At 45.5% G+C, this 21,454-nt stretch overlaps 1 protein-coding gene across 1 annotated transcript in view; it reads left to right on the top strand.

Annotated features, from left to right (window-relative positions):
* Nucleotides 1-11,588, top strand: part of RPA1 (replication protein A1) — a 55,119-nt gene extending 43,531 nt beyond the window's left edge. The window contains exons 13-17 of the mRNA XM_081109368.1: nucleotides 908-1,040; nucleotides 3,454-3,630; nucleotides 6,843-6,950; nucleotides 9,086-9,172; nucleotides 10,636-11,588. Coding sequence (XP_080965494.1) covers nucleotides 908-1,040; nucleotides 3,454-3,630; nucleotides 6,843-6,950; nucleotides 9,086-9,172; nucleotides 10,636-10,740 — 610 coding nt within the window. The 3' untranslated portion in view covers nucleotides 10,741-11,588. The remainder of the gene's footprint in view (nucleotides 1-907; nucleotides 1,041-3,453; nucleotides 3,631-6,842; nucleotides 6,951-9,085; nucleotides 9,173-10,635) is intronic.
* The last annotated feature ends 9,866 nt before the right edge of the window (nucleotides 11,589-21,454 follow it).

Genomic DNA, 21,454 nt, shown 5'->3' with positions numbered 1-21,454 from the left:
GGCCTTGCTGTGCCTCTGTGACGGATTTAGGCGCTTACCTGACAGAATGAGAAGGCAGTTGTCTGCGGCTTCGGGCAGCGGCCATGGCAGTAGATGGTCTCTTTCTAAGGAGTGTGCTCTGGATGTGGCTGGTCCTGACCCTCCCTTTGGATGCCAGTGGCATGTTTTTAATCTCGGGGTCATGCTTCCCTGCCACAAACATGTGTCTGAGCCATTTTCTCCCTGGTCCCCTTCCCTTCATCTTGGCTGATTGATAATCGATCAAGAAGTAGAATCAATTTTAATAATAATTCAGTGCCAATTAATTGTAACTTTAATATTGGCATAAGTAAAAATCTCACTAAGAAAGTCAGTCTGTAAGAAAACATCATACCTTCCGATCAGTTGCTTTGGGTTATATAATCTTTTGGACTCTGTATCAGGTTTAAAAGCTCTTTCCCCATGGGAACATTTTTTTGCTACCGTTGCAGTATGTTGGCTGTCACTTTCTGTACTGATACATTTCAGTGATGGTAAAAATGTAGCTGTGGATGGAGAATGAGCATCAGTAGCCCAAAGAACTATACCAGAGCTGTACGTTATTGCCTTTCTGTTGCTGATTTTCCGGGTTACTGTTTCTGTGGCCTCGGGCCCTGGGGCCAATGTTGATAGGAAGGCTAATTTAAGAAAAGCTTCTGTGGTACTTTGGCACTGTCTGTCTTGACCACTGGGGGGCATCAAAGCAATTGAGATAAAAAGAGGTCATTCCTTTCTTCAGTAGGCTACAGATACAATGAGGAAGACACGCATTGCAGCCCACGTGACCGTGACCTGTGAAGTCGGGTGGGGGTGGGTAGCCTGTATTTGGCATAAAGAAATGACTGGCATGTTCAGTAAGCACATAGTCTGCCATTTGTTTGTTTCTCAGGTTTGACTCGGAAGGACAAGCCTTAGATGGTGTTTCCATCTCAGATCTAAAGGGTGGAGGATCAGCAGGAAGCAACACCAACTGGAAAACTTTGTATGAGGTGAAGTCGGAGAACCTGGGCCACGGCGACAAGGTACCCTGCGTTCCTAACTTTCTTCACAAAAGCACATGCAGTGTGCAGAGGGAAGCGTTTTCAAATCTGATTTCTGGTACCAGCTGTCAGACATTAATCTGGCTGGGGCTCCGGCCAGAGCGTGACCTGATGGTTGGGAATCACTGCCAGGGAGCAGTAGCCGTGCTTCCTCAAGGAATAGTTGTATCCCTCAGGTCCTGGAGGCAGAAAATGTTAAGAACTCTGACTTAGAGAGTTGTTTGATTCTTAGAGGGATCTGAACAAAGTGGTCATAACCAAACTGTGTATTACACTGTAAACTGCCTTCCGCTCCATATTTCTTTTCCGTGACTGTTCCTGCAGATGGAAATGCCCATATGCCAAGAGAGGTTTTGAGGTTCTATATCCACCTCCATGGAGCATCGGTCGGGCCCAGTGACAGATGTCAGGCACTTCACCTGTTCTTTCACTGGCTGTAGAGTATTAACCCCTCCTGGGCTGAGAGTCGCCCAGTCGCCAGAGCCAAGAATTGGCTCTAGCATTTGCCTTTAGATGCAGCTTCCCTTTCAGTGTTTGTAGAGAATGACCCTCTCCCATCTTGATCTAAACCTGTATTCTGTCCACAGTTTAATATTAAATTATCTCTCCATTATGCTTCCCCAAAACAGCAATTCCTGCTTTATTGTCTCCATATTATACAATATGGTTTCACTCCTTACTATCTCATTTTGCTGTATTCCCTTACCCATCGTTGTCATCAGCTGCAACTTACAATGCACTGTTGTTACACTGCACCTTGAGAGCTAAGCATTAGACAGATCTGTTTGTTTGGGTTCTCATCATCCAGTTTCTCTCTAAGATCTAAAGATAGACAGTCTGTAATAAGAAATCAGACCTAGAGAGTCCCTGTTTGTACACAGACTTTCAATTATGCTTTGAATCTGGACCTACCTGGGAATACAGAAAATCTCGCCCAGCCAGAGTGGCTCAGTTGGTTAGGCGTCATCCAGTGCACCAGGTCACGGTTCAGTTCCTGGTCAGGGCACATACCTGGGTTGCAGGTTTGATCCCCAGTTGGGGAGTATGCATAGGGCAGCCAATGGTGTTTCTCACATCGTGTCTCTCTCTCTTTCTCTCTCTCGCTTTCTCTCCCCCTTCCTCTCTCTAAGTGTCCTCAGATGAGGATTAAAAAAAATTTAGAAATACAGACAAACTCTAGGCATTCTCCTAGGAGACATTACTTTCCTCTTGAGCTTTCTAGAGTGAGGACTCATCCAAGCCCTTTAAACATCCACATGATTGTTTTGGTCTGAAACATTGGAAAGCCCCAGAATTGCTGACTTGGCTCTGAACTCAGTATACCCAGAGGGACCTGTTCACCCCCCATAAAGGATCCATCCCATATCCTTTCACTGAGAGTTAAAAAGCAAAACAAAGAGCGACAACATAAAGCCCCGCACGTGACTTAGTCCTCACTACGTTTACTTATCAGTGATTTCCCCATTTTGAATGCCCTTGCTCAGTTATTGTTGGATTCTACTGAATCTGATGACAGACTGGGGCTTGTCAGCCAGCCCACAGGCCACATCCAGCCTGCTGTCTGGTGTTAATAAGTTTTGCTGGCACACAGCCACATGTTTTGTTTACATATTATCTGTGGATGCTTTGCCCACAATAACAGACTATGACCGAATGGCTTGTGAAGCCTGAAATATTTACTATGTGGCTTTTTACAGAAAAAAGTTTGCTGACCCCTTGCCTAGAAAAGATAAAGGTGACTCTGAGCCCTAGAATTCACTGCTGTTGTGTTTTCTTTATTTGTTTGTTTGTTTAAATATATGTTTTTTTTTTTATTTCAGAGAGGGAGAGATAGAAACATCAGTGATGAGAGAGAATCATTGATTGGCTGCCTCCTTCACGCTCTTTCTGGGGATGGAGCCCAGGCATGTGCCCTTGACCAGAATCGAGCCTGTGACCCCTCAGTCTGCAGGTTGACGCTCTATCCACTGAGCCATACCAGCTAAGGTGTCTGCTGTTGTTTTTAATGTGGGGGGATGGTTGGATATAGGTGTATTAGGTTTACTCAGTATTTCCTAGTCTGTTACCTTCAGAGGTCAGAGGAGCAGGAAAGTTAGTCTTTTGTGTCTTGAAGTCTTTATCTTTCATATACTCTATTTCTGTTTTAATTAATTAGTTTAATTTATAATTAGCTCTTTTATTGTTAAGGAATCATATGCATCGTTTATTACCTTTTTATGGATTTTGTGGTTAGCACAAGTGATTTGTCAAGCTACACAATGCCTTACTCCCTGCAGTCACATTGTGATAAAAACACTTGCACTTCTGTGTAAGGGCCCGCCTTGGGCTGCCCCTAAGTCCAGTCCTGAGTTAGGCCTGGTTGCTCAGTGTCTCGTGTCACTCTTTTCTCTTGAAGGCAGACTATTTTAGCGCTGTGGCGACGGTGGTGTATCTTCGCAAAGAGAACTCTATGTATCAGGCCTGCCCAAGTCAGGACTGCAATAAGAAAGTGATCGATCAACAGAACGGGTTATACCGCTGTGAGAAGTGTGACCGTGAATTTCCCAATTTCAAGTACCGCATGATCCTGTCGGTAAGTAGAATGGGTAGATGCGAACCACTGTGGTATTTGAGTCTCTACCGAAGGCCAGGCACTGTAGAAACAGCAAAAACGATCACTCGTGGTAGGAAGCCTGCAGATGAGTGAGTGCTGACGAGCTTATTGTTCCATAAATACAAAAGCCAGGGCCTTGCCATTGAGCAGCAGTCCGTCTGCTCCCAATGGAAGCATTTTTTCCTACCAGAAAGTTGCATTGAGCTCCCCAGCTGATTTCAGTCTGCTGCGCATGTAGTGCAATTACAGCATGGGTGGCACTTGCCCGCTAACTGTTACGAAGATAAATTAATTTGCAGTGGCATTTCTGGAGAGCAGTAATTATATTTATGCAGCCGGTGCCTATATTTAGTTATTTTTCTTGTGGATAATCTCTTCCTCTTGCCTCAGTAGAGCTGACTTCAGAGGAATGTGACTGCATGCTGATGTGGGATTGTGGCTTCTTTGCATTGTCAGAACTTCTATGAAGGTTTTAACAACCTTTAAAACGAAGGGTGTGTGTTTTCTTTAAAGTTATACTAAATGATGATAAAGGTACACAAAAAAAACAGGCACTCGTTTTTCTAGAGGATGACTTGGTGGTAATGTATCGGAAGCCTTAAAAATATTTATGTTTTCTGATATAGTAAGCACTGAAGTTGTCTATTGCCCTGTTACTTGTTTTGAAAACTTGGATACAATTTAAATGTCCTTCATAGTCTACTGGTTAATTCCTTTATTGAATATCTGTAGAGCGGAATACCATGAAGACATTAGAATATGCTGTTTGATAGTTTCCACAGTTAAAATATTTGAAAAGCAATGCTAACGAAGACTATTACATGACATAAATAGCCCTGGCTGGTTTGTTCAGTGGTTAGAGCGGGTCACAGGTTTGATTCCGGTCAAGAACACGTACCTGGGTTACGGGTTTGATCCCCAGCCCCGGTCGGGAGGTTGAGGGAGGCTACTGGTCAATGTGTCCCTCACATTGATATTTCTCTCTTGCTCGCTCCCCCCGCCACCACTCTAAAAAAAAAATCAGTGGGGAAAAAATAATATCCTCTGGTGAGGATTAACAAAAAATACATAAATAAATGTTCAGGCTTTATTACTTAAAAATGGCAAGTTTTAAATGGTATGTTTTATAGTCTTGAGTTATGTAAACCAAGTACGGGTGCAAATACCTGACTGTGAATAATGGTTATTTTGGTTGATTTTTCTTTTTTTTTTAATAATATATTTTTATTGATTTCAAAGAGGAAGGGAGAGGGAGAGAGAGATAGAAACATCAACGATGAGAGAGAATGATTGATGGGCTGCCTCCTTCATGCCCGCTACTGGAATCGAGCCCACAACCTGGGCTTGTGCCCTTGACTAGAATCAGACCCGGGACCCTTCAGTCCACAAACTGACACTCTATCCACTAAGCCAAACCAGCTAGAGCTGGCTAATTTTTCTTTATAATTTTTTGCATTTTTCTCCCCCACCCCACCCCCCCTTGCAGAGAATACTCTTATAATAGGAATTTTTTAAAAAAAATCTTTTTAGATAAAAAATAAGGCATCCCAGCCCTGGCCATTGTGGCTCGGTTGAACATCGACCTGTACATCCAAAGGTCATCAGTTCGATACCCGGTCAGGGCACATCCCCAGGTTGTGGGTTCAATCACCGGTCGGGGTTGGGGTGCATACAGGACGCAACCGATCGATGTTTCTTTCTTCCCTTCTCCCCTCTCCTCTCTCTAAAAAAAAAATTAGTAAAAATATATTTAAAAAAAAGTAAGGCATTCCATCATCCTTTCAATATTCTAATTGCCCCTTAAAATGTTAATTCAGGAGGAAAGTTATATATTTAAAATTCTTATATTCTGTAAACTACATACTTCAGTTGAACTGAAGTGAAGGAAATTGTCTCATGTAGTTTATTCCATTCGTCTTTCTGTTAGATGCTCCTTCTAAGTGGAGTCTCTGGCATCTGGTTTCACGTGACGCGTACACCTGTGTCTGTTGTTGATGTTCTCACCCTGGAAAGTGGGTGCCCTTTGCATCTAGGAGGATAGCATGGGGTGAACTGTAGGTGTGAGCCCCAGTATGTGATATGCCCTTACATTTCTGAATGTTTTATCTTCTTGTTTCCTTATTTTTCATCATAACTTTATATATTAGCCCATGTATGTGCAAAGTGAATATGTAAAATCAAAATGATAACCTTTATAAAAAATTTTTGGCCTCATTTTTGTTTCTTTTTAAAATTTTATTTATTGAGTTGAGAGAGAGGGGGGCATTGATTTGTTGTTCCACTTAATTACCCATTCATTGGTTAATTCTGACCCGGGATCAAACCCGCAACCTTGGCGTATTTGGACCACTCTCTGAGCTACCCAGCAGGGCCCTCTTATTTCTACTAAGCGTTTTACTTACTTTTCCCTTTTAGCAACTGGATTCTTTGTGACCCACTTTCTTCCTTGACTCCCCTATTTAATTTTACACCATGGTCCAACTGGAGACACTTGATTGCTCATTTCAGTTGCTAGGTAAATTTGGTGACTGACCATAGGCTCTTAGCTCAGGCTTTTAAATTGTCTGGGATGCTCAGCAGTGACTGAGCTGCCCCACGGATCTCCTCCTAGTGACTGAAGGTCACACTGTTTAAAATGCGGCGAACCTGCCCTGACTATTGGAAGCTTATTCAAACCTTTAGTCCAGAAGCCATTGCAGCTGGAGGGGAGCTGAGTCCAGCGTGCCTGGATTCTACGTCTGAAGGAGAGTTTGGGTCAGGCTGTATCTGCATTGAGGCCTGAATCCACACATCCATAGCATATTGTATTTGCGCTGTGATACTTACATTTTTTTTTTTAAAAAAAATGTTTTTATTGGTTATGGAGAGAGAGGAAGGGAGGGAGAGAGAGAGAAAACATTGATGTAAGAGAGACATCTATTGGTTGCCTCCCAAATGCACCTGGACCGAACCAGTGACCTTTCAGTGCACTGGAGGGTGCTCAACCCGCGGAACCACACCGGCCAGTGCCACGCTTACATTTTAAATTCTTTTTGTATGATACTGTTCACATCCTTGGAAAGAATATACATGGTGGTATAGTTTCCCCCCTGGTGATTGTTTTAATGAGTGGAAAAAGTTAATCTCCCATCTCCTGAATGTGTCTCCCTTTTGTGATTTCTTTGCTGAACTAACAGAGTTGTATTTTGTAGGTAAATATTGCCGATTATCAAGAGAATCAGTGGGTCACTTGTTTCCAGGAGTCTGCAGAGGCTATCCTTGGACAAAGCACTGCTTACCTTGGAGAGCTAAAGGAGAAGGTCAGCATGTCTTTTATCATCACTGCAATAGTTCCTGTGCGGGAACGTGGCTCTTTAATATCCTGGTGTTTGTTTCTTTTGGGTGTTGTACACAGTTTCTCAGTCTGATGATCATTTGAGGCGCTCATCTGATTTGATCTATTTTTGTCCGTCTTGGATTTGCTAACAATGGGGTGATGAAGTCACATAGACAAGCGTGCCTCAAAGGAGCGCTGTTTCTCCTGTTACAGTGAGCACACCAGAGTCGGGTGCTTGTGGTCACTTGGCGTGGCAGGTATCTCCTGAAATACACGTGTGCCTTTTCAGCATAATGAACACCTTCCTGAAAAGTCAAGTCAAATCCTGGTTTAAAATCACAGATAAAGTACTTATTGTTTTAGATCATCAGATGCGATTTTTTTTTTTAAATGCAGTAACTTTCTTTCATACATCAACTTTATCCATTTCACTTTTGTAAATTTGAATTTTTACATTTTAGGTTTATTTAATGCAGTGAACAGATGACTAATTATGTTAAACTTAGGAAAGATATTTGCTCAAAACGTGTAAAAAAAAAACCAGTAAGACTATTTTCTGGGTCACAAATTGGCATCTATCTATTGATTCCGCCTCCCCACCATTTCCACGAAGTCAGTTAGAATACTTGGAAAAGCATAAGAAAAAGGGATTTGACATTTGTTTGGTGTGTTTTTCGTACTCTTTTCTGTGTCTCTGCCCCCACATCTTTTTGAAATTTTGTCTCTGAGGTCCCTGGAAGTAATCCCAACAAGCCCTTTTATAGAAATAACTGGAGTTGACTTTAAAGTATGATGGTCTCTTTTATCTGTTTTGCCTGGTCCTCTATTTTCATATCAGATTTTAAGGCTCCAAGCAGCCTTTCAGGGCTTTTTATGAGCTTATTTCATTTGACTGTTTTTACTGCTGGTGAAGGAGGACATAGAGAAACTCTTCCCTCAGGAACCGGGATATTCCTGGAGCATGCGCTCCATGCTTTCCCTGATCATGGAAGAATAATGGCCTCTGGTATAATTTTTGAAGCTGTAACACACTGTTTTAGTTACAAATCTGAAAGCCCAGAGGATCGTTTTGTGTGTGAAGTAACCTTTACACCAGAGATTACGAAACAAAGCCATTTTCATGTTCCATGTGGCTTGCAAAGATAACACTTAGCTGATCTGAACTATTAATTTTATGTAGTTTCTAGAAGCCCAATGCACGAAATCCATACAGGAGACTTGGCCCCTGCGGCTCCTCGGCCCCCCACCCACCACGGAGGCCCGGGGCCCCTGTCACCGCAGCTTAGTCCGGAAGGACATCTGGTCTAATTAGCAGATTATGCTTTTATTGTTATAGATCATAAATTTACTTTATGTGTATTTATGTAAAATGCTTTCTGGAGTCCTGCTGTTAACCAGACTTTTTTTTTTTAACAAAGAAGTTTAATCCAATAGTATTTGAGGAGCAAGAGAAAGAGGGAAAGGGCTGCGTTTTCAGGCTTTCCTCAGCCTTGCCTACTTCACTGTCCTCTTCACCTGCTCATCAAGTCAGTAGTTGAAAATACAGAGATTGAAATAGTGTATATGATGACTTGGACCTCTTTCTGAACGTTTGTTTTAATCTCAGTTTATAAGGAAGATGCTGGGCCTCAGATCTATTTCATCACAAACTTTAGAAATGTTTCAATTTATTTATTGTAGTAAAATATACATAAAATTTATCATTTTAACCATTTTTAAGTTGTACAACTTATTAAGTACATTTGCATTGTTGTACGACCATCACCACCATCTAGCTCCAGAACTTTTTCACCTCCCCAAACTGAAGTTCTGTTCCCATCAAACACTAGTTCCCCTTTCCCACCTGAACCTCCCACCCCCACCCCTGTCAGCCACCATTCTGTTTTCTGTCTTTCTGAAATGGAATACTCTAAAGTATTTTAATTTTAAATACAATTCTACTTAAACAAATTTACATAATGAATTGTTATCTGTAGATTAGTCATTCCTGAGTAATTTCAAACCACTAGGGTGATAATTTTCTCAGAGATGTTTCTTAAAGTCTTTTAAAAACTCTAATAGATATTATCAGATGGTTCAGTAGTGTTCAAGCCTAAAGTTTTCTATTTCTTTTTGCAGAATGAGCAGGCGTTTGAGGAAATTTTCCAGAATGCCAACTTTCGATCTTTTGTGTTCAAGATCAGAGTCAAACTAGAGACCTACAATGTAAGTAAGGTCACCAGGCTGCAGAAGGGTTAGCGTGGGAACTGCTGTGTGCCAGACCTAAGCTAAGCACCCTGCGTGTAGCACTCGTGGAGTCTTCCCAACACTGAGGTACCGTGATCATCCCCGTGGTAAGATGAGGAAGTGGACTTAGAGATTAAGTTCCCTGTCCAGTGTTGGGCATCTAGGGGGGAAAATGCTATATGGCCTTTTCAGTTAAAACCTGGGGCTTTTTGTTGTTATGCTGACCAAGAATGATAATATGTCTAGTGGACTGGTATCATCCACAAGGTTTGGGTTCTGAAGTCGGTATATGAAACAAGGACCACATGTAGTCAAAATTATCTTGAAAATTCCTTTTAATTGCCCACAACATCATATAATTGTATAGTCAGAATAAAACGGCGTGTATTAAGCATTTACTTTCTGACAGATACTGTTCTTCACCTTTTCTTTTCCACAGATCATCTCACTAGATCCTGACAGTAACCCTATATGTAGGAACGATTGTTATCTCCATTTTACCAATGAAACATGTTGCCTGCAGAGAATAAGTAACTTGCCTAAAGTCATATCCTAATGAGCGGCAGAGCTAAGGTTCCAACCCAGGCGGTCCACGTTCAGAGCTTTGCTCTTAACCATGCCTAGAAACATGGCTGTGTTGAGTAATTACTGAGCACGCTGAAGGGTGGGAGCCCTGGAGCTAGACTCTGCCACCTTTGTGGGCATCACCCCATTCTGCCTCTGAAGGGACTGTTCCATTCTAATGGATGGTCCAGGGAGAACTTTGAGAACATCTCTGTTTGTTTCAGGGTTAACACGTTCCATTTTGTTATTAGACTCCATCTTCCTACCTGGTGGTAGTCGTATTTGTTCTTATGAGCATTAAATGAGACAGGGAGTCGGTGTCTGAGATGTGATGTCTGAGTGAGGTGGGCTCAGGAGGGATTGGAGGGTCATTCAGTCCCTTCCTGGTAAAGACGGGGAAGCTGAGGTGCAGGGAGCTGCCTCTCTGGCAGAGCTGAGATGAGACCTAAACCAGGTCCCCCTCCTCTGCCACAGGTGCTTTTCGTTCACACCACACTCAGCCTTCAGAACTAGGTGTGTGGCTTTAGGCAAGTGACTGGCCTTCTCCGAGTTCTTATTTCCCCTCTATAAAGAAAATACATTGAACTTGGCAAGCCCTCGAAGGTCCATCCCATGTGGATCCAAGGTTTCTGAGTGTTGGGAGCGTGAGGAAAGGATGAAAGGGCCTGTGTTGCAGGGAGGCTTCTTTCCAGCCCCCAAAAGTCTGGACTCGGCTCTCACGATTTTTTCTTTATTGGAATGACTGACCTCTGGATCCAGCCTGTGTCTGTGTTTCCTGCTGCTGGTATCATTGAAACCGTTGAAGCAAAGGGGGCTGTCACCACAGCTCCATGCCATGGGCTTCCCTTTGTTCACAAACTGCTTTTCTCTTCTCAAAGGATGAGTCTCGAATTAAGGCCACTGTGATGGACGTGAAGCCCGTGGACTACAGAGAATACTGCAGAAGGCTGATCATGAACATCAGGAGACATGCAGCCATGTGAGAAGAGCAGTGCTGATTGGGCCGAAGTTTGGAAATAAAGAGTCGAAATGAAATTGATTTCTTCACACCCCCTGTGCGATGATTTCACATTAGCTTCACAGTGGCTAGAGCCTCTTTATGGTGGACTAAGCAATTTCCTCTTTTATGTGCATCTCAAAACCTGTTGGTAGGCAAGGGAAAACACGGTCAGATGGCTGTGGTGTAACTGTCAGACCCAGGGGTCGGCTGGCGGGCAGTGTAGTACCAGCCACTCCCTCTTCAGGCTTTTGTCCTTTTTATTGAGACTTCATTATCTTCAAACAGGAATATGTCACATGTAATTGACCCTAATTCTGCAGAAGGTGAAATAAATCGTAGAACTAGAGCTTCTGCTCCTCCAGTGGGGACACCTTCACAGCTGGGAGGTGAGCGCGAGGGGTGGTTGTGTGGAACCTGGGTGTTTAGCAAGCGCGTCTTCCCAGAATTCAGAGGCCCTCCTTGCAGAGGTGCCACATTGTCAATGCCCGGAATGGCGATAGGGTAGAATTATTAATCAAAGACCTATCTCTGTATCTGAAGAATATCCTTCCTTCAGGGCTCAATAGACCAAGTCAGATGGGTCTGATGTTAATCAAAATTGTCTCTTCTGAGGAAGGCTGATAAGCATTGGCTTGCCGTCCCCTGGGGGCATCCAGGCACCTACAAAGCTTTGCTTTCGTTTTCACTTCAATTAATATTGCATTTCGGAGGGTGAACCCACACCTACGTGTACATATTTCTTGAGTTTGTGTTTCATTTCTTGATTAAAACTGTGTTAAATAGGTGGTATGTTGCCTTGCTTTAATAAACAGTGTATTCTTTGCTTGTGAATCCTACTTTCTCTGAATGCAAAGGGTTCTTGTAACTAGAAAGCAATTAATTAGCCTTCCTAATAAATGTTCACTTGGGGACGACGTTAACTCATTGCAAACTCGAAGATTAGTCCAAGGCGCGGAGATCATTCTTCCTAAGGTTTGCAACCCTGAAATGCATCTTTAAAAGAATGAAAGCACTAAAAACAAAAAGCCGTTGTACCCGAGAATGCCGACGATAAGACACTTTGGGGTTTTATTGATGTTTACACAGCAGTCTAACACCAACCAGGCTTTGAAATGTGTACAGACGGTGAGCTGGTAAGAAAACAGTAATTACGCTACTGGGTTTTTCAGTCAGCAAGAGCATGCTTGCTCTGTGTGTTCCTAATCATACTAATTACCTATCTGGTTGCTGCAGCCCACCGCTTGGCATTTGCTGCACATCTCTCCCCGAGTACCCAGGCAGCACTGCAGTCGGCCCAGAGGTAGGACCTGGGTTTTGATTGGGGCAAGTGCAGCCGGTGGAGGCCCTCTGTGGAGCTTTAGTGGTGCTGTCCGGTCGGTTTCATCCTTAGCTGCCCTCTTAGGAGGAACCAGCGGCTCCAGGCAGGATGGCTCCCGCAGTTCAGAACAGACTTTGTCTCAGGCCCGCTAATTGGACACATTCTAGTCTCAGAAGATGGTCACTGAGCTGCACTTGATTCTCTGGCCGAGGCCTCAACAATTCTCGTGGAAGTTCTTTTCTGTCTGACCTGGCTTGTAAAGCGCTGGCTAGAAAATTAAGTCTTGAGCACTCTTCTGGATTGACAAATTGTGGGTTGGAAGTGATAAAGTAGCTGCCATTCCAGTGACCAGTCTTCGATACATACCACACCCAGCATCCCCACCCCCCCCCCCACACACACACACACACACTTCTGTCTACTGGCAGTGTTGCCCTGACATGTCTCAAGAGTGTGCCAGTCACCGTGTGGTCTCAGTGACTGTGATGAAACCAGCGTTCCTACGTGGGTGTGATGAGAAATCCACCAGGTGGTTCTGGGGGTGGGCGGCTCCCTCTGGGGAGGGTGGTTAGCAGGTTTTCCTACCAAAACTCAGATCACTGGTCGAGTAGCATCAGAAATTGGCTCCACTTTAGGCTTTTAAGAGATTGAGGTCCCTGAGGGTTGCCTAAATAGATTCTGGCCCACAGTTCTTAGAATTGTCTTGGATATAGTTTACTCTGAAGGCTGTTCATGTTGTTCTATTTCTCATCTTTCACTTAGAGATCGATGCTTATTTTGCGTACGCCATGACATCAGCGTTAAGCAATTAGGGGGAAAATCTAATCATTTCGCCTTTATTTTAAATGGTTCTTGGATTCCCTCCAGTCTCATTGTGAAGGAGGCAGGAAAAGAAAGTAAAAGGGTAATAATCTGATTTCTGTCCATATTTTTAGTGTTTTATGCTTCCCATTAAAGCCTTGCTAGTCTCTAGTGTGCTGTCCTGACCTTTTGGAACTGCAGCGTCAAAAATTTCCCCTCCCCTTGCTTCTCCCCTCCCCCTCCCCTCCGAGTGGCCTGTCTTCGAAAAGGATAAATAATATTGATCGTGGTATTTAATACACCAATGAAACCCATGGTTATTGACTACATAATTAATATACTGTCTAAAAGTGAAGTTTGGCAGCCCAGTATATAAAGGTTTATATTGACTTGCATTTCTTTGGCGATATGCCTTCCAAGTTTTTATTTATAGAAAAAAACAGGTTGTTCAGTCTCTTTTCACTTGTTAGAAGGCCGCTGCTCGCCTGGTAGATTGATTGTTTCCTTATCTCAGAGAGGATTTCTTCCCTACTCCCCACCCCCACCCCTGCCATCTTTTTATGTGGTTGGTTAGCTCTTGGATTTATAACCCACTCTGTTGGTAGAGTTCTGGCTTTTATAAACATTTTTACTGAGTGTGTGTGTGTGTGTGTGTGTGTGTGTATCCTATATAATAAAAGCCCAGTGACCATAATGGCTGAATGACCAGAATGACCACTTGACCAGTCACTATGAGGTGCACTGACCACTTCTTGGTTCTTGTCCCTGGCCGGCAGGCTCTATAGCCAATGGCGAACATGGACCTGGGGTGGGTGGCAGGGAATGCGGGCAGAGTGGGGCAACCAGCAGCAGGGATGGGGCCGACTTCTCAGTCCCTCCCCTGGCTGTCAGGCTCCCATCACTGGATGGCAAATGGGGAACCGGGGTGGGTGGTGGCAGGGGGTGGGGCCGGCTGCCGGCAGCCAGGGAAGATGGCTCTGGTCACAGGCTAGGCCTAGGGACTGTACCTGCGCATGATTTTGTGCACTGGGCCTCTAGTATATATATATAAATAAAACCCTAATATGCAAATAGACTTAACAGCGGAACAACTGAACAACCAGTCGCTATGACATGCACTGACCACCAGGGGGCACGCGTGGAACATGGCGGACATGGGCGGCAGGTATCAGAGCACAGAATATGGCAGGCATCAGCCATGGCAGGATGGTGGAGCAGGTGAACGGGGGCGCCAGACTAAGGTGGGGTGCCGGTCACTGTCATGGGGATGAGCCTTTTGTGGTTACTGAAAATTCTTTGCTCCCGTACGTGTGGTCCCACCTGGCACTCACACCTGCTGCTGCTGCTGGCCCCACTCACAACCGCTGCTGGCACCGGCCACAATCATTCCGTGCCGTCAGCACATGGGAACAGCAGGGGCTGGAGCGGGGCTGCCAGCAGACAGGGGACCAGGGGCCACAGTGGCAGGGGCTGGGCAGGGGCACAGATGGTGGGCCAAGACCCACCCCTGTGCCCACCACAGCCTCGCAGCCCACAGTTCCTTTCAAGGTGCACGAATTTGTGCACTGGGCCCCTAGTATGTGTGTATGTGTATATATATTGTTAGTCCTCATCCGAGGATATTTTGCCGTTGATTTTTAGAGAGTGGAAGGGAGGGGGAGAGACACATCAATTAGTTGCCTCCTGCGCGTGCCCTGATCTGGGGCTGGAGGTCAAGCCTGCAACTATAGTACGTGTCCTTGCCTGGAATCGAGCCCAGGACCCTTCAGTCCTAGGGCCAGTGCTCTATCCACTGAGCCAAACCGGCTAAGGCAAGTAAATTTTTTTTTAAGCCAAAGCCAATGTTAAGTATTGTTAAAGAAAAAAAGGAGTCCTAGCCAGTTTGGCTCAGTGGATAGAGTGTCAGCCTACAGACTGAAGGATCCCAGATTCAATTCCAGTCAAGGTTATATGCTGGGGTTGCAGGCTCTGTTCCCAGTAGGGGACATGCAGGAGGCAGCCGATCAATGTTTCTCTCTCTCTCTCTCTCTCTCTCTTTCTCTCTCTCTCTCTTTTCCTCTCTCTCTCCCTCTCTGAAATCAACAAAAATATATTTAAAATAAAAAGATACACACTTGTTTAAAAGAAAAAAAAGGAAAGGAATAGGGACTATTTGGATCATTATTTCTTATGCAAGTAATTTGTGTTCATTGTAGAAAAAAACCTGCAGATAAGAACAAATTTACCCATAATCCCACCAGTCAGCAAGAATCACCTGTATGGCTGACTACTTTTTACTAAGCATACTTGACTCCTAGCACGGACATTCTATTTCAATAAAAATAGACCTGCACAATTTGAGCTGGTATTTGGCTATATGGATGTGTAAATTTATTGAGCCAATTCGCTGTCGCTGGATGCTTATACTTCCTGATTGTTATCCTAAGCACTCAGCCTTTGATGGGCCCGAGCATGTATCCTTTGTGGGGCTGTGAAAATGTACGCCTTCTTTTCTTGTTCTCTTCGGTTCTCTGGTTGCTTTTCTTTGCCTTAGTCTAGTGACAACTCCTGTAACCTGTATAACATGAAGGGCTGGCAGGTGATTTGAGCAGGTCCTAGGATCCGCTGAAGCAGAAGCAGATAGACTGATGGAGGAAGGAGAGGAGACAGAAGGCTGTGGAGCCATCGTGGTTCATCCCACCTACCACACGAGGGGGTGGTATCTGCAAAGAGGCCCCCCCTCCCCCCGATTTCTGCTAGTGCGGCAGAAATGGCCTCTTGCTTTAGAAATCAACCTGATTCTTTAAATCTATTCGTCAGTGATTACTAAATCTCTTCATTACATTTGTGATGGTGGGTTTTTGCTAAGTCGTTGGGAAAAGTGTGTAGCACTTGTCTTCATTGACTGCCTGCTCCACCCTCCGTGTAGGTGATTTTAAATCCAGGTACCTTGTCCCCAAGAACTGTGGTCTATTTGGAGCAAGCCTTGGAGCTAAGTAGCAATATCACAAGTCAAATTAAAACCCAATAAACGGGGAGATCACGGGAGACTAGCGTCACCAGGAAAGATTTCGCAAAGAACTGGGTGATTTGAAACACGCACACATGGTAGCCTTCATGTAGGTCAAGGGCTGTCTGATGCGGAAGGATGTGTGCAGCACCTGGTAATACTCATCCTGTGTAAAGCCCTGGCACCTGAAGCTGTATAATGCCATGGGAGTTAGGTAGACGACACCAAAGAAAACTGGGTTCCTTATGGAGGTCCCTTGTTTGTGTTCTCTATGGCCAGACCCCTAACTCTTTTTTTAAAAAAATATATATTTTTATTGATTTCAGAGAGGAAGGGAGGATAGAGAGATAGAAACATTAATGATGAGAGAGAATCACTCACTGATTGGCTGCCTCCTGCATGCTCCCCACTGGGGATCGAGCCCACAACCCAGGCATGTGCCCTTGGCCGGAATCGAACCTGGGACCCTTGAGTCGGCAGGCTGACGCTCTATCCACTGAGCCAAACCAGTTAGGGCCAGACCCCTAACTCTTGCATTCTGAGTTGCCAGTGAACCTGTGGGTGTACTTGAGACTTTAAACCAACCCCCTGGCCATTTTCACAAACTTCCAGCTTCTCCCCGGGCTCTTAATGGCTGTCACCTCGACTCCACTGCTTAGCTGTTGATAAATCTGGAAACAAAAGATTTTGAAGAAAACAATCTTTTTTTTTTTTTCTTCCAGCCTTAACTATAGACCCCTTGAAAAACTTAATGCCACCTGCCTCGGGAGAAATATTTATATCCAATTCTAAAGAAACCATGTAAACTTTTAATAATTGTGAGCCATTCTTATGAAATCATCCCTGCTCCCGAGTGTATTGCCCAGGTGGTAATTGGAAGTTTGTGCTGTCATTATAAATGACAGCTTCCTCAGATAACATTCCTGGTGCTTGTAAAATGCAGATGACTCGGCCTATATTTAACTCGTGTGTGGTGCTGCTTCCTCTGGGTGGTTAGGTAACCGACGGGGGCTGGCGCCTGGTAAAGCCGGGGGTTCGCTGCGGGGAGCAGCCGCTTTGTGCCCATGAATGCTCTCCCCACCCGAAACCGAGTCAGAACAACCTGGACTTTTGAAAAAATAAGCCCCAATTGGACTCTCATCTCTCCTCGCACAGTTGACACTGCTGTTCATGTTGAAGTGTATTTATATCTTCAGTCAGCCATGGCACAGAGGTCATTGCTCTTGGCCTAAAATTTTAGAGGCTTCTGTGTCTGCCGATCTCCCCGGCGCTGGGCTTGGAACGCAGAGGTTGCCTTTTGTAGACGCTTTTCTGCCTCCATAGCACCCCTGCTCCCACCTCTACCCCGTTTCCTTCTCCTCTATTTACTTAAAATTCCAATAGCTTTCGAAGGTGCATCTCTGTAAATGAGCTCTCCCCCTCTAATGGGTTCTCTCCAGGCAGCAGCCCTTCCATACAGGAGCCACTAATTAAGCAGAAAACGGTTTGTCTTGCTTAGCCACGATCCATGAATCCGGCAGTCAATTTAGAAGACGGCAACATCCTTCTTTGTAGCTATGATTTTAATAATATTCTTTTGTCTTTCAGGCAGCGTGGAGGGTGTGGTGTGTGTGTGTGTTGGGGGGCGGGGGGTGGGTTCCTGCTGTCTTCCCCTCCATCTTTAAGAGGAACATTTGTTTCCGTGGACTTTTATTTTTGTGAAAACCCTGATTAACGTTCCTCTTTAAGGATCAAACCCGCTCCGACCCCGCCTGTTGGAGAGCAGTGCTGTGGGAAGGCGGGTCCATTTGCAGTGGAGGCACGCACAGGTGTTCGGGGAAGATGCCTGTCAGTCAGAGGGGCCCTGCGTTGTGAGGCGCCCGGACAGCTCTCTTCCCTGCTCATCTGAAGGCGAATTGAAGGTCTTAGCAGGCTTACCCGGGCGGCATCACTCACGGGCCGATGCGCATGCCACAGCCTCGTGCTGCACATGCCTGCTAATAGAACCCTTAGCTCCCGGAGCCAAGCCTCATTCTGCGTGCGCTGTTACAGCGTGGTGGCGAGGAAAAGCAGAGCCCTCTTAATTAGGGCGCGACATTCGTGCATAGTCATAGTGTTCCCTTCGTGGCATAATTGTCACAGCAAATTACCAGTGAGGTTAAATATTGAGCTGGTAGTTCTCGGAGCTTCAATTATTGGCTCCACCCCGCCCTCCCCACCCCCTCCTACCCTCGCCATCACCTGCTATCCTGCACTTCCAGCTTGATCTTCTGCCAAGTGGTAGCTTTTAAGTGAGGCTTAGAGAAGATACACTTTACAGCAGGAGCAATAAATCTGGCTTTGGGCAAGTTATAGGATGCCAGGAACATCTGAATGAGGGGTGCAATTTTTGCTCCGTGTGTGGGTGGGGGTGAGGGGGGGAGATGCTGGGTCATTTACGGATCTTCTAACTCCAGCTATAAAACTACCAGGTCAGTCGGTATATCTAACCCGGGTGTCTCTAACGTGAAAATCCTATTTGAGATGCCACAAGAAATGCAAAGGAAATATAAGACTTCCTTCCTTCCCTAAATTTTAATCCGAGAGGGGGAAGGCCCACAGAATGCAAGAACACTCTGTAGACAAGCAAAGTGATATAGAGCAGATGGCGTGTGTGGTGGACAGGAGGGGACGGAGTCTGGTGGAGGCAGTCTCGAAACTAGTGCCTTGCGATGGCAAAGGTGAGAAAAGTAGATTGGCAGGGAGAAGGGCCATTTCAAGCTGAAGGAATGGCACACAGTGTAGGCACAGGGGAAGAGGAAAATAAACGGGGTGCGGTGATACCCAGGGAACTGCCTGGGTCCAAGGAGTAGATTTTATATTTATTTATTTAGTTTTATTTTTTAAATATGTTTTTATTGATTTCAGAGAGGGAGAGGGAGAGAGAGATAGAAACGTCAATGATGAGAGAGAATCATTGATCGACTGCCTCCTGCACGCCCCACACTGGGGATCGAGCCCGCAACCCAGGCATGTGCCCTTGACTGGAATCAAACCCGGTGCCCTTCAGTCCGCAGGCAGAGGCTCTATCCACTGAGCCAAACCAGCTAGGGCCAAGGAGTAGATTTTAAAATGAGGTTTCTGAACATCAGGGGAGCGGCCTGGCTTTGATTTTCTTGGGCCTTAATACGTAAGCCCTTAGGAATGTGGTCTCAGCATGTGTTTTTGGTCTTTTTTTTTTTTAATATATTTTATTGATTTTTTACAGAGAGAAGGGAGAGAGATAGAGAGTTAGAAACATCGATGAGAGAGAAACATCGATCAGCTGCCTCCTGCACATCCCCCACTGGGGATGTGCCCGCAACCCAGGTACATGCCCTTGACCGGAATCGAACCTGGGACCCTTCAGTCCGCAGGCCGACGCTCTAGCCACTGAGCCAAACCGGTTTCAGCATGTTTTTGGTCTTTAACTGACCTTTCGGTTGCTCCTAGAGTGGGCGTCCTGGTAAGCCAGGCACCCAGGAAGATCGCTCCAGTGCAGCCCGCTCTGCTTAGCCAACGAAATCGCTGAGGAAATCCTGCCGGGATGTTATTGGAGTGTTGTACAGTCAATTCCTCACTAGCTTCATGCTGGGCTGCTCATTTTCTTTGGACAAAGATAGACTGCTTCCCTCTCTTGTTGATGGAATGAAATTCTCTCTTGCATTATGGCTCATGTGATAACTCTGGTCATGGTGGTGTGGGGATAATGAAGAGTTTCTTAATGGCTCGAGTTAAACCCGGTAATATCACTCTATCAGCCTTCAGCCGGCTGTGGGAATCTAACCCAGTTTCCTATCCCTAAACGTCTGAAACCTGCCGCCGGCATCTTCAAGGAGCTAATAAGGAGGCAGCCTTCACTCCTCTGTTTCCTGGAGCATATTTAGAAGCCATGGCTAATTTCTTGACTCCAGAATTGTGTCTCTTGCAATTCCAGCTCCCCAGCCTGAGGTCAGTTGTCTCTGGATAAACTTGGGAAGTTGAAGTTATTTCAGCCACAGCACCATCCTTCTCTTAGCCATTGGCACGCTGGTTTAGTGCCCCCAAAGGAAGAGGACTCATTTTATTCTGGAAAATGGGGAAAGGAATTTGCCTCAGGACCCGCCCATGTCTAATTTGTCCAGGCTATAAGCAGAGTTTCCTCCACATACAAAGAGTGTGTGTACGTGTATGGCGTGTGTGCGCATATGCATGTGCCATGTGCATATGCGTGCCCTTCGCCAGGATAATATGCTCAGCAATGGCTGCTGTCCACTCAGGCTGGCCCACTTTCAGTTTTGTCCTCAAGAGAGCTGATGGGTGTGGCCACCCTACAACCCCTTTGTCTTTTTGAAAATTTCCCATATTCACTCCTAAATGGAGAAGTAACCGGGTGCAATATGAATGTCAAAGCAATTTTGTTTGTTGGTTAATCCTCACCGGAGGATATTTTCCCATTGAATTTTTTAGACAGAGTGGAAGGGAGAGAGGGAGGTGGAGAGAGAAACATCAATGTGAGAACGACACATCGATTGGTTGTCTCCCACACATGCCCCGACTGGGGCCAGGGATCGAACCTGCAACCGATGTGTGTGCCCTTGACTGGGAAACTGAACCCGTGACCCCTTCGGTCTATGAGCCGACACACTAACCACTTAACAACACCAGCCAGGTTGAGGCAACTTTTTGATGTGCCTGAATGAATTTAGAAATGAGGCCACAAGCTGAGACAGAGGAAGGGGAAATGGGAGGGACTAGGAGAAAAAGCAAAGGAGGGGATAGAGGTGATTTTAACCTAAATTAACTAATGGAAATGACAATTATGAACAGTGATGAGCGCAATCATTCGCAGCCAGAACTACATGACCATGACAAATGGCTCTCCGGGGAAACACGGTGCAGCCTCCTGTCCTGGGAGTGGGGGGAGGGGCTCTCCGCCAACCAGGGGCAGGAGGCAGGGCCTGCGGCTGCCTGATTTAGCCTGGAAGTTGAAATCGCTGGAGCAGTTTATAGAAACACCCGAGTGAGCTGTGGTGCACAATCTGTAGGCAGGATCCAGAGATGATGGCATAAATGTTTCGAATGCACTCAGGGTAATTAGCTTTGAATTACCATGTGCATATTTTAAACATTTAAATGATCATCCCAGGTTTTCACAAACAGTTTCACACGGCTTCATGTCACCGCCCCTCCTGGCCTGGCCTCCCCCGCCCCGGATGGAGCCAGGTGGAGCACAGCCACTTTGCGGCTTCAGCGAAGGCGACGGGAGCCGAACTAAACCCCCGGATAAAGGGGGATTAGGCCGTAGCCCCGGGTCTTGGCGCAGCCGGCTCGCCCAGGACTTTCCTTCCTCCAAGTCAATGTCGGTCGTGCCCAAACGATTTGTTCAGCTTTTAAGTTTTCCATTGTGCATGAAAACGCAATTCCGTCTGGGTAGCTTTTTATCTTTTCACACCCCCCCGCCTTTTATTTTATGAAGACCTGGACAGCTGGGACACTTGAAAGATGACCAGCCAGGTAGAATGGCACGTGGTGTTTTAAACCAGTGGCCATGTCCCCAGTCGTTCAGGGCAAACTTCCCTCCTGCAACTTCAGTCTCCCCCAAGTTTGGCC

The sequence above is a fragment of the Myotis nattereri genome, assembly GCF_964212035.1.
Source record: "Myotis nattereri genome assembly, chromosome: 16".
Taxonomy (NCBI): Eukaryota; Metazoa; Chordata; class Mammalia; order Chiroptera; family Vespertilionidae; genus Myotis; species Myotis nattereri.
The sequence above is the reverse complement of the archived record's forward strand: the minus strand, read 5'-3'. Positions and strand labels throughout refer to the sequence as shown.